Below are 15,753 nucleotides of genomic sequence, written 5' to 3' on the forward strand. Positions count from 1 at the left end.
ATACTGGAGAGAAGATTCTTAGGACACTGAAAGATCTGAAGGTAGATATACCCAGGGTTCTGAAAGAGGTGGTTGAAGAGATTGTGGAGGCATTAGTAATGATCTTTCAAGAATCACTAGATTCTGGAATGGTTCTGGAAGACTGGAAAATTGCAAATGTCACTCCACCCTTCAAGAAGGTTAGTTCTTAAACTGCTGGAGAACAGTGCGGAAAGAACAGATGCTGTTTTCTCCCGGTAGGGATTGGTTTTTAGTTCCAAGTACTCCTGCCACATTTTGTCACCCTGCAACCTCATCTTTCAATCCCTTTGAATTATGGAGGACAGTATGTGTATTAATGTCTCTCTCCAGCACACTTCATCAATGTCATCATGACTCCAGTATTTCTACTATTTTTAAAATGTTTCTTGATGTACATATGATTTTTTTGTGTTCTATCGCTGAGCAGCAGTGAACCATCTGAATAGCCTATCAGAGTTCTCTTTGGGAACTAGTTGACTTGATTAGCAATTCTGATCTGGCTATTGTTCACGATTGTACTTAATAACAAAAAAGGGAGACGAGCAGAAGAAACTTTAGTCCAGTTCGTCTGACCTCAATGGTTGGGAAGATGTTGGAGTTGATTATTAAGGATGAGGTTTCAGGGTACTTGGAGGCGCATGATAAAATAGGCTGTAGTCAGCATGGTTTCCTCAAGGAAAAATCTTGCCTGACAAACCTGTTGGAATTCCTGGAAGAAATAACAAGCAAGATAGACAAAGAAAAATAGGTTAATGTTGTGTACTTGGATTTTCAGAAGGCCTTTGACAAGGTGCCAAACAATGAGGCTGCTTAACAAGTTAAAAGCCCATGGCAATACAGGAAAGATTCTAGCATGGATAAAGCAATGGCTGATTGGCAGGAGACAAAGTGTAGGAATAAAGGGAGACTTTTCTGGTTGGCTACTGGTGACTAGTGGTATTCCACAGGGGTCTGTGTTTGGACTGAATATTTTTATGTTATATGTCAATGATTTGGATGAAGCAATTGATGGCTTTGTTGCAAAGTTTGAGGAAGTAGAGAGGCTGCAGAAGGACTTAGATTAGGAGAATGGGCAAAGAAATGACATTTGGAACACAGTGTTGGGAAGTGTGTGGTCATGCACTTTGGGTGAAGAAATGACAGAGGTGACTATTTTCGAAATGGAGAGAAAATGCAAAAAACTGAGGGACAAATGGACTTGGGAGTCCTTGTGCAGGATTCCCTAAAGGTTAATTTGCAGGTTGAGTCTGGTGAGGAAGGCAAATGCAATGTTAGTATTCATTTCAAAAGGACTGGAATATAAAAGCAAGGATGTAATGTTGAAGACTTTATAAAGCACTGGCAAGGCCTCACTTGGAGTATTGTGAGCTGTTTTGGGCCCCTTATCTTAGAAAAAGTTTGCTGAAACAGGAGAGGATTCAAAGGAGGTTCACAAAAATTATTCCAGGATTGAGTGGCTTGTCATGTGAAGAGTGTTTAATGGCTCTGGGCCCTTATTTACTGGAATACAGAAGACTGAGAGGTGTTCATATTGAAACATATCAAATGGTGAAAGGCCTTGATAGAGTGGATATGAAGAGGATATATCCTATGGTGAGAGAGTCTAGGACTCAACACAGCCTCAGAATAGAGGGGTGGTCTTTTTGAACGGATATGAGGAGGAATTTCTTTAGCTTGAGAGTGGTGAATCTGTGGAATTCTTTGCTACAGGCAGCTGTGGAGGCCATTTTTATTTATAGTTAAGGCAGAGGTTGATGGATTCTTGTTTGGTCAGGGCATGAAGGAATACAGGGAGAAGGCAGGAGATTGGGGCTTAGAGGAAAATTGGATCAGCCATATGAAACGATGGAGCAGACTCAATGGGCCAAATGGCATAATTCTGCTCCTATATCTTCTAGTCTGATATCCTACTAAATGGTGAAGCAGGCTTCTGCTCATATAAGCTCCTACAGGTATCTGGAGTTTGGATTGTTAGGACTGACATATAGTACTTTCATTGTGCCTACTCATCTAGCTGGGCCTTTTTCCAAGGCAAACAATAACTTCCCCAACTATGACCTTGTAATTTTGCTAGACACATAGCTCAAAGAAAATATACTTCATAAACAGGAATTTACCGTTAATCATATTGTCACTGTCTCCTGATCAGAGTAGGGACATAAGCCAAAGTTCATTAAGTGATAATTCTACCAGTTCAGTGTGGAGTTTGGCAGTTTGTTGCTTTTGAATTGTGCCAAATCTGATTGTGCTTCCTCCAATTTTGCATCTGGATTTTTATCATTCATATTGTTCAAGCTTTCTCATCAGAGATGCAACAGACTTCAGCCTTTGCTGTTATGAAATCAGCTGTTCAGGGAGTTTCTCTTGTTCCAGTTACTTCCAAATTCCATTTATGGTTCCAATTCCACTTGTGATTAATATCCCTCCTAATAGCTTCCATTTCTTATCAGATTCTCATGCAGGTAGTCTTTGTGTTCCAGCCTATTCCCCTGCAGCAGCTGTCCTCATCTTGCTCTATCTGCCTCTCCTTTTCTGCCTCAATCCATCATCCATCTGCCTCTGTCTCCCTACCCAACCCTAACTAGCTTAACCTGCCCATCAATCTTCTCCTCTCCCAAGTCCACCAGTCTACCTTGGGCTCCTGTCCCACCACTCTCCTTATCTTCCATGTTTTGGCTATCTCCTCTCTCCACTCTCAGTCCTGATACACTGTTTTAACTTGAAACATCAACAATTATTTTCCCCCACTGATGGTGTTCCTCAAGCAGATTGTTACTCACAATTCCAGCATCTACAATCACTTGTGTCTCCTTGCACTGATAAATTCGTCCTTTAAATTTATACAAATTTTGTCCTTTAAACATTAACACTGATTATTGATTTTGCATTTATTTTTCTAGGGGAGACAAGAAGGTTATTTGTAACAAGTTTGTGCAAACGGTAAGAAAATCTTTTAGTGCAGACAATCTGGAGATTTTAATAATTTATGTGGTCAATTTTTATCATGAATCAGCACATTTGAACTTGTCTAATTTTATGTGTGGCATGAGAGTGTATTCATTTTACCAAGACTAGAAATTATGAGGATGAATTGAAACTTAGTCTCCTGATTCTATATTTTTGTTAGAAATATTCATGAATTTCATTAATCTTTACAGCAGCATTCATTTTACTGCAATCTAGACAAGGACTTTTTTGTTGAATTTTCCTATTCTATGCACTTGCAGCGTTCAGTGTCATTGCATTGAAATGACTTAACACCTCGTGGTCTTGAATATGAAGTTTAAGCTTTCAGCCTAGGGATGTTGTTTGGAAGTGACTAAGTAATAGCAAATTATTAAATATTGAGAAGTACAGGAAATAAATAGATTACAGGTAGTTACCGAGTTACAAACATCCGACTTACGGACAACTCGTACTTACAAACCGGGGAAGGAGAATGCCATCTGCCATTTTAAATCGGATTGCAACGCCGTCTGACATTTTAAGTTGGATCACAATACAGTCTGCCATTTTAAGTCATTGCCGTTGACACTGTGTTGAGTGTTTAACTTTGTATTTGGCTTAAATTTTTCTTAATAAGATTCACCCTGATCCCGCCGCGGCCCCCCCCCCCCCCCCCACCGTTCCAGTCGGCTAGTGGTGCAGTGAGATCAGCGCCGGGCTTGAGAACAGAGGTTCCCAAGTTCAATCCAGTGACAGACCGCTCCCATGCCGGGTTGATGTCAATCCAGTACTCCCATACCATCCGTGCCGGGTTGATGTCGAGCTCGCAGCTCAACCTCGTAAAAAAAACACTGCCACCTCCAGTTTAAATTCCCATGCGGAATATTGTGGAGGATCAAATACCCAAACCCAGCACAGCCCCCACTTGTCCCATTTAGCCTGTCTCAGTGCGGTGGTCCTTAGGACCCAGCGGACCTTGGGACCTGCCGCTCGCAGTGTTTCTCTTCCATTGACAGGAACCGATCGCAATTGAAAATAAAGTGGAAATAATAAAGCATTTGGAAAGAGGTGAAACGTCATCAGTCATTGGAAAAGCGTTAGGCTACAGTCAGTCAATGATAGGAACAATTTTAAAGGATAACGGATAAAGTGAGAATAATAGAGCATGTGAAAGGCCCTGCCCTGATGAAAGCTATCGTTATTACTAAGCAACGCAGTAGTTTTAATTATTGGAATACATACGTTTCTTAAGTTTTTTATATGCATAGAAAGGTAAAATATATACTACATACTAAGACAAACGTTTGACTAACTGACGCTAAATAATACCGGATGCCCTTGTTCCAGCTTATGTACAAATCTGACTTAAAGACGGACTCAGGAACGGAACTCGTACGTAACCTGGGGACTGCTTGTACCAGGAAGAATCAAGGAACAAATGAGGCACTTGAGGAGTAGAGGGCTAAAAGTGGTTGCTGTGGCAGATAAAGTGAAGAAGAATCTCAAGGGCTTCTACAGATAATATTAAGAGCAAAAGGATAGCAAGGGATAAAATTGGACCACTTGGAGGTCACTGTGGTCATCTATGCATCGTGCCAAAAGAGATGGGGGAGATCTTAAGTGATTTTTTTTTTGCATTTCTATTTAGTCAGGGGATAGATAAAGTCTGTAGAACTGAGGCAAAACAGTAATAAGATCATAGACTGTCTATCGCTTACAAAAGAGGAGGTGCTTTCTGTCTTGAGATAAATTAGGGTGGATAAGTTGCCATGACCTGACAGTGTGTTCTTTTGACTTTGTGGGAGACCTGTGCATTTTGGCCCAATTAAGTGACTGGTTCAATTAGCTGAAATTTCATGGAAATAGTTAAAATGGTATGAAAAAGACAAACTGCTGTTTAACTAACAATGAAGTATTTAAATGAAATACGGAACAAATTAGAACACTACCAATACTACTACTTACTATAAAACTATTAGTTCCTAAAAGTTATCAATGGGGGATTTCATCCAGTGTACACTGCCATGTTTTTTGATTGACTATAATTGAACAAAATCAGCATAGACACCTAGTGCAGCTAATGAACTGCCTTCTTGCAATCTTTTCGATGACTGTGTTCTCCAACTCTTAATTTTCATTGTAACTTTCAAGATGATTGTTGATACCTTCAAATTCTTCATAGTCCTAACTTGCTGAAGTAGTGAAATTGTTTCAGTTTCTCTTCAGGCTCTTTCTGGCATCTTCAAGTCTGAATGCTTGAAATCGCAGTGAGCAAGAATTCTGAATTGTCTTGCTGCTTATTTCTTGCCAACTTCCAGTGACAAAAATCACTGCTTTTTGAACACAAGTGCTCGCAATGGATGCTTTTAAAAACAGTTTGCTCTAAGCACGGTGTAGTGTTTAATGGCCACACAAGTGTATACAACTGACCCTGGTTAAACACTGTTTGTTATTAGTCTCTTGTCCCAATTAAGTGGCATACTGTTCCAAATAAACAAAGGTAATCCTGGCTATTTTCTTGGTTAGTTTTTGTTCCTTATCAGTTGTCCCAAATAAGCAGCTACCCTGGTTAACTGATGGCTCAATTAACTGGAATCCACTGTATATGGATATACCCAATATTTAAAATAGCCTTTGGCAAGAGACATGGAAGAGATTAGTAGAAAGATTAAGGATAATGTAATTACAAATAGGTAACAAATGGATTAAACATGAAAGAAGGTTTATAAAGTGCTTTGAAAGGGGAACATTAGTTGAAGCAATCTGCTTTGGGCTTGCTTGATTGTATTTCCTAATGATTTAATTAAAATTAGGGAAAATTGTATTAAGATTTTATTAGAGTTTTTAAAATAAGAGGCACAGTTAATAATTCTGAAACTGCGAGAATGTAAGTATTTAGATAGTGGAATAGGCAAAAATAGTTATCAAAATTCTTCGTAAGTAAGTCTGTCAAAAATATTAATTACAGTTTAATAAGAAAGCTGTAGGTTCATACAAGAGAGCAAAATTAAATCAGGACTCACTTCATCCTGACGAAGGGTCTCGGCCCGAAACGTCGACAGTGCTTCTCCCTATAGATGCTGTCTAGCCTGCTGTGTTCTACCAACATTTTGTGTGTGTTGTTGTTTTAATGCAATAATGAGTTAGCATTTTAAGTGGTGGCTATGTAATCTTTTAGGAATACATTAGGAACATATAGAGGCATGGGAATAGTTTTGAGCACAGGGAAATGTGAACAATAAAAAAAACCCAGTATCAACCAGCCAATTTCCAAATTGTGTTTTATGTATAAATCTGTATGACTGGGTTTCTCATGCACAGAAACATCTTGGTTGTTCGCAATTATCCAAACAATACAATTCATACTGAGATGTTGCTAGCCATTACTTTTGTTGTTTTGATTCTAAATGAAGCAAAGAACATTATAAATACATTTGTATTTCAGAGTGCTGTTACATGTCTGATTTGGCCAGCAGATCAAGCAATTGTTTTTGGATTGGCAGAAGGAAAGGTATGTTCCTGTATTTCACTGCCCTAATCTCCTCACTAACAAACAAATTATTATGAATGGCAAGATAATTCATAGGGAAGAAGGAAATGAATAATGAAATTACAAGGGTAGATACTTAGCATTTTTTGTTACATTAACACAATCATACTCTTGTAATTTGGAAGATTTGCATTGGATTGTTTATGCATTGTGACATAACTTTAAGATGTTTGGAAGAAAGTATAGGGGAGAAATCAGAGGTATGGTAGGTGCTTAGAATGTGTTGCCAGCGGTAGTGTAAAGACAGATACATTGGGGACATTTAAGAGACTCCTAGATAGGCACAAGGATGAAAGGAAAATGGAGGACTATGTGGGAAGGAAGGGTTAGATTGTTGTTAGAGTAGATTAAAGAGTCGGCACAACATCATGGACTGAAGGGCTTGTACTACATTATGCTGTCCTATGTTCCAATTATACATTTGTGTGGTTGGGTAGAAGTTCACAGGGGTGTAGGACTGAGAATAATCTCTCTCATACTGACCGTGCACTTATATTGGTATCTATCTTACTTCCTTACTTTGGTAATGTAATTTATAAAGCTGAAAATCAGAATGGCAGTGAAATGATCATGAAAATAATTGAAAAATCATTTAAGTATGGAGTTTCATTTGGTTATTTGTCATTTTATATTTAACTGTATTAATGTATTTTCCCAGACTGTTTGCAGATTTCAATACTCACTTTAAAGTATTAAATTGTAATTCTGATTTGTCTCAGGAATTCACTAGTTTGAAACACATTGTCAGAAGCAATCTCATTGCTTTACAGTTTGACATACAGTAATTTGAATAATATTCTACTTTACTGTTAAACCAAGATTATTTGGCCTTCTGGGTATTTAATGAAATTAAGCTCTATAGATGTGAAGGTGAAGAGCTGTGATCTGTAATAGTATGGCTCTAACACTCAAAAGTGTGACTAATTGTAGGGTGCTTTTATAACTGTACAGAGACAATGTGCCAAATGGCCTCCTGTATTTTAAAATTCTTTGTATTCTTCTGTGAAGATTTTTTAAATGTTTTGAAATTATCACCTGAATGTTTTTCATGTTAAAAAAAAATTGATAAAGAGCTTGAAAGAGAGTTTAGGAAATTTATGGCAGTGGAGCTCTAAGCACTTTACAGCTACTGTCTCAGACTTGCCATACACTATATTTGTATCTTACTTCTTTACTCTAGTAACATAATTTACAATACTGAAAATCGCAATGGCAGGGAAAAGGATCAGGAAATTAATTAAAAAATCATTAAAGTGCTGAGCTTGATTTGGTTATTTGCCATTTACCATTTTTTATATTTAACTGTATTAATGTACTTCCCAGAATGCTTATAGAGTTTTATACTAAATCATAAAAGTGTTAACTATTTCCATAGAATGAGAAACAAATTGAATTGAAATAACTGGTCAGTTAACTGAGATGTACATATAAAAAATTGCAATTTATAGTAATACTATCTTAAATTGTTTTCAAGAGTGTTATTTAATACAACTTAACACAAGCCACATAAGTGAGTATGAATGCAGATAATCGGAAGCTGTCAAAGCAGTAAATTTTAATGTTCATCTGGAAAGAGGAAAGTAAAGTAGAAAAGTGGAGATTCAGGAAAGGAACCAATGTAGAGTGGACCAACTAATGCTTTGCTGCGGGGAGCTCTTCCATTCTCTCTTTGAGGCTGAGGCAGTAAGACTGCTCCAGCTGCTGTGCGCTTCGTGTTTGTGAGCTTCATGGCGATTTGCCCCGCTATAACGTGAACTGAGACCAAGGCTATGGGCCTACTGTGGCTGCTCTGGGATTCAATGGACTCAATCTGGTTTGGAATGCTGTTGCTTGCTTTTATTGTTTGCATGATGTGTTTTTTTTCCGATTCTTTCTCTGTATATTCGGTGTTAGTCTTTTTTATAATTGAATTCTTTCAGGTTTCTTGTTTTGTGGCTGCCTGTAAGCAGCCAAGGTTGTATAATTACACATACTTTGATAATAAATGTACTTTGAACTTTGAATTGCCTTGAAATTCCAGTACACACTAAAGAATGAACTGGAGTAGCATTGATCTGGCAGAACAATGATTATTTTGATCACCTTTCTATAGAGCTTGTAACTTGTGTACATCTTTGCATTCTGTTGTGCTGCCTAGGCTCTGGGCTTTATTGGGCCTAAAGTAGGAAGTTGTGTTTAAAGTAGGAAGTAGGATGTTTTAAATATCTCTGCTAGGCCTCCTGCAATTTCTGACAAGGTGTTCCAAGGGAACACCTTGTCAGGCCCTGGGGATTTATCCACCCTAATTTGCCACAAGGCCGCAAACACCTCCTCTTCTGTGATCTGTTTCCGTTCCAGGCATAGATTACCACTCTGATCTTCCAGAGATTTAGACCCTTGCAATCCTTTTGCTCTTAATGTACTGTATCTATAGAAGCCCTTAGGATTATCTTCCACCTTGTCTGCTACAACAACCTCATGTCTTCCTTTAGCCCTCCTGATTTCCTCTTAATTGTTCTCTTGCATTTCTTATACCCTTCATGTATTTTATCCATGTATTGTAAAGTACTCCTCAAGTTCTTATCTGTCTATATCTGTTATGCATCATCTTCTTTTTCTTAACCAGGGCCTCAATATCTCTTGAAGACCTAGGTTCCCTAAACCTGTTATCCTTGCCTTTTATTCTGATTTAAAAAAAAGCAATCTCTGTACTTTCTAAATTTCACATTTGAAGGGCTCCCACTTGCCAAATACACCTTTGTCGGAAAACAGCCTGTCCCAATCCACACGCCAGATCCTTTCTGATACCATCGTAGATGGCCTTTCTCCAATTTAGAACCTCAACCCAAGAACCAGACTTAGGCTTTTCCATAATTACATTGAAGCTAGTTGTATTATGATCACTAAAAGCAAAGTGTTCCCTTGCACACACTTCTGTCACCTGCCCTGTCTCATTTCCTGTTTCATTCCGAATACAAGATGGAATATCACACACTCTTTAGTTGAGACATTTAAGCATTGATTAAGGAAACTTTCCTGAACACATTTTTCAAAATCTTTCCCTTGTAGTCCTTTTATAGTACGGGATTTTTGGGTGATCTATAATATAATCTTTCTTATTCTTCAGTTCCACCCATAAATCTTCACTAGATGAGCTCTCCAGTATGTCCTGACTGAGTATTGCAGTGTAGTGACGTTTTCCCTGACTAGTAATGCCACCCCTCCTGCTTTATCATGTCTCAACTAACGGGACCCAGGATATTGAGCTGCCAGTCCTTTCCCTCCTTGCATTGAAATATTATTCCCACTTTGCTCAGTGTTTTGATTCCTGACCTTGCATGTAGACTTAACAACATCTTTCTTCATGACCATTCCACTATTTTTTCTGGCACTGGTTTCTATCCCCCTGCAACTCTAGATTAAACCATCTAAACCATGCAGCACTAGCAACCTTCCCACTAATATGTTAATTCTCCTTCAGTTCAGATACAAACTGAAACCTTCTGTAGAGGTTCCACCTTTTCTGGAAGAAAGCCCAATGACCCTAAAATCTGAAGCCCTCTCTCTCTCTGGAACCATTTCCTTAGCCACATATTAAACTGTATGATCTTCCTATTACTGGCCTTACTAGCAACATGGCATGAATAGAAATCACGTGATCAGAATCCTAGAGGTTCTGTCCTTTAACTCAGTATCTAACTCCCTGAACTCACTTTGCAGGACCTCATTACCCCTCCTACCAATGTCATTGTTACCGATGTGAAGTATGATTTCTGGCTGCTCACCCTCCCACTGAAGAATGCTACGGACCCAATCCGAGATGTCCCTGACCTTGACCCTGACACCCAAGAGGCAATATAGCATCTAGGGTGTTCTCCTAATCAATGAATCCCCTATCACTACAGCTGACCTCTTTTCCCCATCTGAGCCACAGAGCCTGTCTGAGTGCCAGAGACCTGACCAGTGTGGCTTTCCTCTGCTCAGTCATCCTCCTCCAACAGTATCCAACCGTATATCTGTTGTTGAAAGGAATGACCAGAGGGGTACCATGCACTGGCTTGCTCTCCATTTTTACCCCTCCTGATAGTGACCCAGTTACCCATGTCCTGTACATTGGGTGTAACCACCTCCCTGCATATCCTGTCTATCATCCCCTCAGCCTTCCAAGTGATTTGGAGTTCATCCAGTTCCAGCTTCAACTCCTTAACATAGTCTATTGGAAGCTGCAGCTGGATGCACTTCTTGCAGATGTCATAATCAGGGATACTGGAGGTCTCCCTACCTTCCCACATTGCAAAAGAGGAGCATTCCGTTATCCTGCCTGGTATCTTCACTGCTATAAATGTGCAAAAAGAAAGATAAAATAAACAACAAAATAAAAAACTATGGCCTACACCTCTCCTTGCTGAAGCTTTGATGAGCCAAAACTTCCAACTCTAACACTGGCCGCTCCCACAATGGCTGCTCTGTTTAAATCTAACAACTTTTTATTGTATCTTGCCAAGTGCCAAGTGATGCACAATCCAATGTCTCCTTGGGAACTGTGGTGTGCAAAATGTGCTGACTGCCCCCGCTTGCTTCTTTTAAACTCGCTGCCCCTCCACGTAGTCCAGCATCTCCTCGGGAACTGTGGTGCACAAAATCTCAAAGCAGGGAAGGTGTTAATTTGCAATGTTGGTTGTTTAACATTATTTAAGCACCCATTCCCTTACTGCGTGATTTATTTTTGTGTGTATGTTTAAAAGCATCCATTGGTCCAGAATCTTTAGTAAATATGTTGAATTGTATATGACACATTAAGTTTTAAACAGTGTAGAATTACATTCACTAAAATGCAATATTACTTTGGCGTTATGATTGTCTTTCTGGATTAGCAATTCCTAATGTCAAAATCCAACCAGTTTACTTGTATTGAACATTTACACATTCTGGTAATTTTGGTACAAATTATGTAGTCAATGATGAATACAGATCACTCATCTATACAAGTAATTGCTGTGAAGCATTTTGGGATTTGTATGATTGATGTAATATACTTGATTTTACTGGTGTGTTGTGTGTTCTCCCGACTTCCCCATCTAACTCCTGTAACCATCCTCACGGCCATCTGAAATTCTACCAACAACAGTGGTGTCATGGCAAATTTAGAGATGGCATTTGGGCTGTGCTTAGCCACACAGTCTTGAAAGGAGAGCAGTGGGCTATCCATGCACCTGTGTTTATAGTAAGCAAGGAGGAGATGTTATTACTGATCTTCACTTCACTGTGGTCTCCCAATAAAGTAATAGATCTACTTGCAGACATTGTGGGTCAAAGGGTCTGTTCTCGAGCTCTATTCTGCAATTATTCCAGTGTTTTGTTTTTTTGATTACTGTTGACCAGATTTACTGGAGATCTTTGATGGCGTACTCAATCAAATGCTCCCTTTTGTTGAGTGCAATCACTCTCTGAAATTCAGAGCTCTTGGATTCAGGTTATAACCAGGGCTGTGATGAGATCTTAAACTGAAGGGTTCTCATTAAAACCAAATTGAGCACCAGTGAGCAAGTAGTTAGTAGGAAGGTTAGCTGTTTGATAGCATATTGTCAATACTGCATCACTCTGCTGATGATTAACAGTAAGCTGACTATGCGGTAATCAGATTGGAACTGTCCTGCTTTCTTTGGATGTGCATGTACGGTATCTTAAAAAAAGGCCATTGTTGTAGAATTATGCCACCAAGTGGTACTTTAATATAGATATTTTTCTGATCTTCATATTAAACAATTTATAATGACATCCCTATGTTGTTAAAATTAATATTTTATGTTTTTTGATGTTCTCTGATATTGTTTCTGTTTAATATAGGTTCGCTTAGCTAACACAAAAACAAACAAGTCATCAACCATTTATGGAACAGATTCTTATGTGGTTTCACTAACTTCAAAGTAAGTTTTTTGGAAATGGCTGTTATTCTCATTGTAAGGCAACTTCTTTATAAATGAGTTAACACACAAAAAGCTGGAGGAAGTTAGCGGATCAAGCAGCATAAAACAAGGGAAATGGACAGTCAACGTTTCTGGTCAAGACCTTTCATCAGGACTGAGGGTGATAGCCAGTACAGAAAGAGGGTGATAGCCAGTTTAATAACTTCAGGATATGGGTGGAGGAAGAGCAGGTGGGTGATCAGTAAATCCAGCTGAGAGGGATGATAGGCAGGTGAAAGAGGTGGAGAATGGAAATAATGCAAGGGACTGGTAGGTGGAAGTGACAAAGGGTTGAAGAAGGAATTTGATCAGAAAGGACAGTGGACCATGGAATACAGGGAAGGATATGAGAAAGGGAACCAGATGGAGGAATGTGTAGCTTATAGGAAGATTGGGAGGATGGGGGAGAGGAAAGAGAGGAGTTGATGGAGTCAGTGGGATAAGAGAAAACAAATGGGGGGACAGAGGGGAATGTTTACTAGAAGTTAGAGAAATCAATGTCTTGTGACATATGGAGCACTCTTTTAAATACCAAGGTCCTTACTTCAACTTTGATGTACTGGGGTATGTTCATCTTTTGTAGCAGCATCAAAAGAGAATCATGACTTGAGAAACATTTTTTTTTCTCAGCAATTTTTTATTGGTTTTTTAAATCAAGAAAGCATAGTAAAAGGTTTGTGCAGTACATAACAAATGTACAATTCACATCTATGAAGGAGATGCACCCATAATACAATCATGCTTTGGTTGCCTCCCTGCCCTGACCTACCCCTCCCAATTCCCATCTCCAAGCCATCATTGCATTAGCAAAAAGGATTAACCAGAACCTTTATCCCTACAGAGCTGCATTGATATAGAGAAGGTGTAATTTCCTAACACACAAACTGTTGTATGTTTACATGTCTGAGTTCGTAGAATTTTACCAGAGAATGCTGAAAGTCAGGGAGTTATGTGCAGAGGAAAGGAAGAAGGGATGAACCTTTAGTTTGACTTGGAATTCTGAAAATATTCAAGAAAGGGTCCCTACACCTTTTGGAACTTTATGTCTGAATTGAGATTTGAATACTGGATCTTCTCAAGGTATAGACTGGACATGATGTCCCTAAGCCACTGAGCATGGGTGGGCGGGCCAGCATCCCTCCACCTGAGCAAGACTCCGCGCCTGGCCAAAAGAGAGGCAAAAGACAGTATGCGATGTTTGGTCTGACTTGGGTGCGTGTCTCCCTCTCTGGAGGTGCCGAAAAGAGCAATCAAAGGGTTAGGTTCCAGATTGTAATTAAGTATTTGGGATAGAGTTTGGAAAGCATCTTTCCAGTATTTTTCCAAGCTAGGGCATGTCCAGTAGGCAAACATTTTTTACAAGCTATTTATCTTCTTTTTTCAGTATCTTTATTCAGAAGATTGGCTCATTTACGTTCATGTCCAAAATGGGGTTTTACCTTTTGATTTCTTTTTGCTAACATGTACTTCTCAGATTCAAGCTTTGTCATGAATTTCAGAATTTTAATTTTTATGCTGTTTTTTGAAAGTATTCAGCTTTTTGCCATTTTCATATCCTCTCTTCACAGCTCGTCAGGCAAAGGGATTCTGTCTGGCCATGCAGATGGCACTATTGTGCGTTACTATTTTGACGATGAAGGGTCAGGTGATTCACAGGTATGACAATAAATTAAACAACAAGTAGTAATTAAGAAAAATGATCAGCAAATGACCTTTACCAGTCTCATAAAATTGTCCAGGGTATGGTTATTTGTGTTAAAATCCATTAAAACATTTGTGGATTTCAACAGTGCTTGTGTATATTTGACACATTGTATGGGAAAGTATTGTGGAATGGAGACAATTCCCTAATATCATTTGTACCATTTTTGTTGCTGGTGTAATATATTCAGGGAGGTGGCTACCTACGATTATCACGTCAAGATTTATGAATATGTAGGATTGGTGATTGGCTGCACACTGTATGAAGTAGCAAGTGAGAGAGTGACATCTTGCAGGACAGGGGCCACTTGAAAACTGCAGGTTTCATTGGGAGTGGGTCATTGTTTGTGCCAATAAAAAGAAAGGAGGTGTAAGTAGAACAACCATTGTTGAAGTGGAGCAGTGTTAAGGCTGATTTATATTTGTGCGTCGCATCTATGCCGTAGGTACTGCATACCCTACGCCATAGCGTGACGCGCACCTCCCCCAAAAAGTAACTCAAGCGTGGCGGCGACGCAGACTGCAACAACTGTGATTGGTCTGCTTGGTAACATCGCATTTCCAGTTGCTTCTTCTCCGCTATGTCTGTACACCAATGCGAAATAGATGAACCAAATCATCAAATCTATCTGCCGACATGCGAAAATGTTTGAAATGCATTTTCTCATTCATGTCTCTCACGAAGAAACTCAACACAGTGGCATAGAAACCCCACCGCCAACTAGCGTTTTGGCGCACACCAACGCATGCTCGCTACAGCGTAGAGCGATGCAGAAGTGAAAATCAGGGTTACGGTGTAGGCTGCAGCGTAGCCCATACGCACAAGTATAAATCAGCCTTTAGTCTGTGGTCAAGCTTTGGCTCAACAGGCTTGGACAAATACAGGCAGAGGCTCTAAGTAAGCTTACAGTAAGATTTTTTTCTGTTAGTACATAGTGTGCTGAGAATGGGTTTGGTGTTAGTGATATGTTCTTTGTGTGAGATGTGGGAATTCTGGGAGACCTCCAGTTCCCCTGATAACTACATCTGAATGAAGTGCACTGAGCTGCAGCTCCTTAGAGATTGTGATAAAGAACTGGAGCCCTTATGGGAGAAGGAGAAGGTGATAGAACACAGAACAGTACCACACAGGAGCAAACCCTTTGGCCCACTATGCTGTACTGAACCAATTAAATTAGTAATTAGTTAACTAATCTTTCCTGCCTACCCACTGCCTATAACCTTCCACTTTCCTCATGTTCATGTGCCTATCTGTGTGTCTCTCAAAAGTCTCTAACGTATCTGCCTCTACCGTAACCCATGACAGGGCATTCCAGACACCCACCACTCTCTGTGTAAAAACATGCCCCTTATGTCTCCTATAAAATTACCACCTTTTACTTTATATACATACCCTCTGAAATTTCAACCCTTGGCAAAAGATAATGTCTGTCTATTATGCCTCATAAACTTATAAACCTCCATCAAATCTTCCCTTAGCCTCCGGTGCTCAGAGAAAACAATCTCTTGTTATAGCGCGGCCTGAGGCTAGGCTCAGTACCAACTCAGAGCAGTGGGGTGGGGGGAGCTGGGAGGTTCCAAGCTGGTAGA

At 39.5% G+C, this 15,753-nt stretch overlaps 1 protein-coding gene across 2 annotated transcripts in view; it reads left to right on the forward strand.

Moving 5' to 3' along the window:
• ift172 (intraflagellar transport 172) overlaps positions 1-15,753 on the forward strand; it is a 184,771-nt gene that overhangs the window by 23,388 nt on the left and 145,630 nt on the right. For both annotated transcript variants that reach the window (XM_073057150.1, XM_073057151.1), the window contains exons 4-7: positions 2,922-2,961; positions 6,413-6,478; positions 12,344-12,423; positions 14,031-14,118. In XM_073057150.1, coding sequence (XP_072913251.1) covers positions 2,922-2,961; positions 6,413-6,478; positions 12,344-12,423; positions 14,031-14,118 — 274 coding nt within the window. The remainder of the gene's footprint in view (positions 1-2,921; positions 2,962-6,412; positions 6,479-12,343; positions 12,424-14,030; positions 14,119-15,753) is intronic.

The sequence above is a fragment of the Hemitrygon akajei genome, chromosome 9, assembly GCF_048418815.1.
Source record: "Hemitrygon akajei chromosome 9, sHemAka1.3, whole genome shotgun sequence".
In the NCBI taxonomy this organism is placed as follows: domain Eukaryota; kingdom Metazoa; phylum Chordata; class Chondrichthyes; order Myliobatiformes; family Dasyatidae; genus Hemitrygon; species Hemitrygon akajei.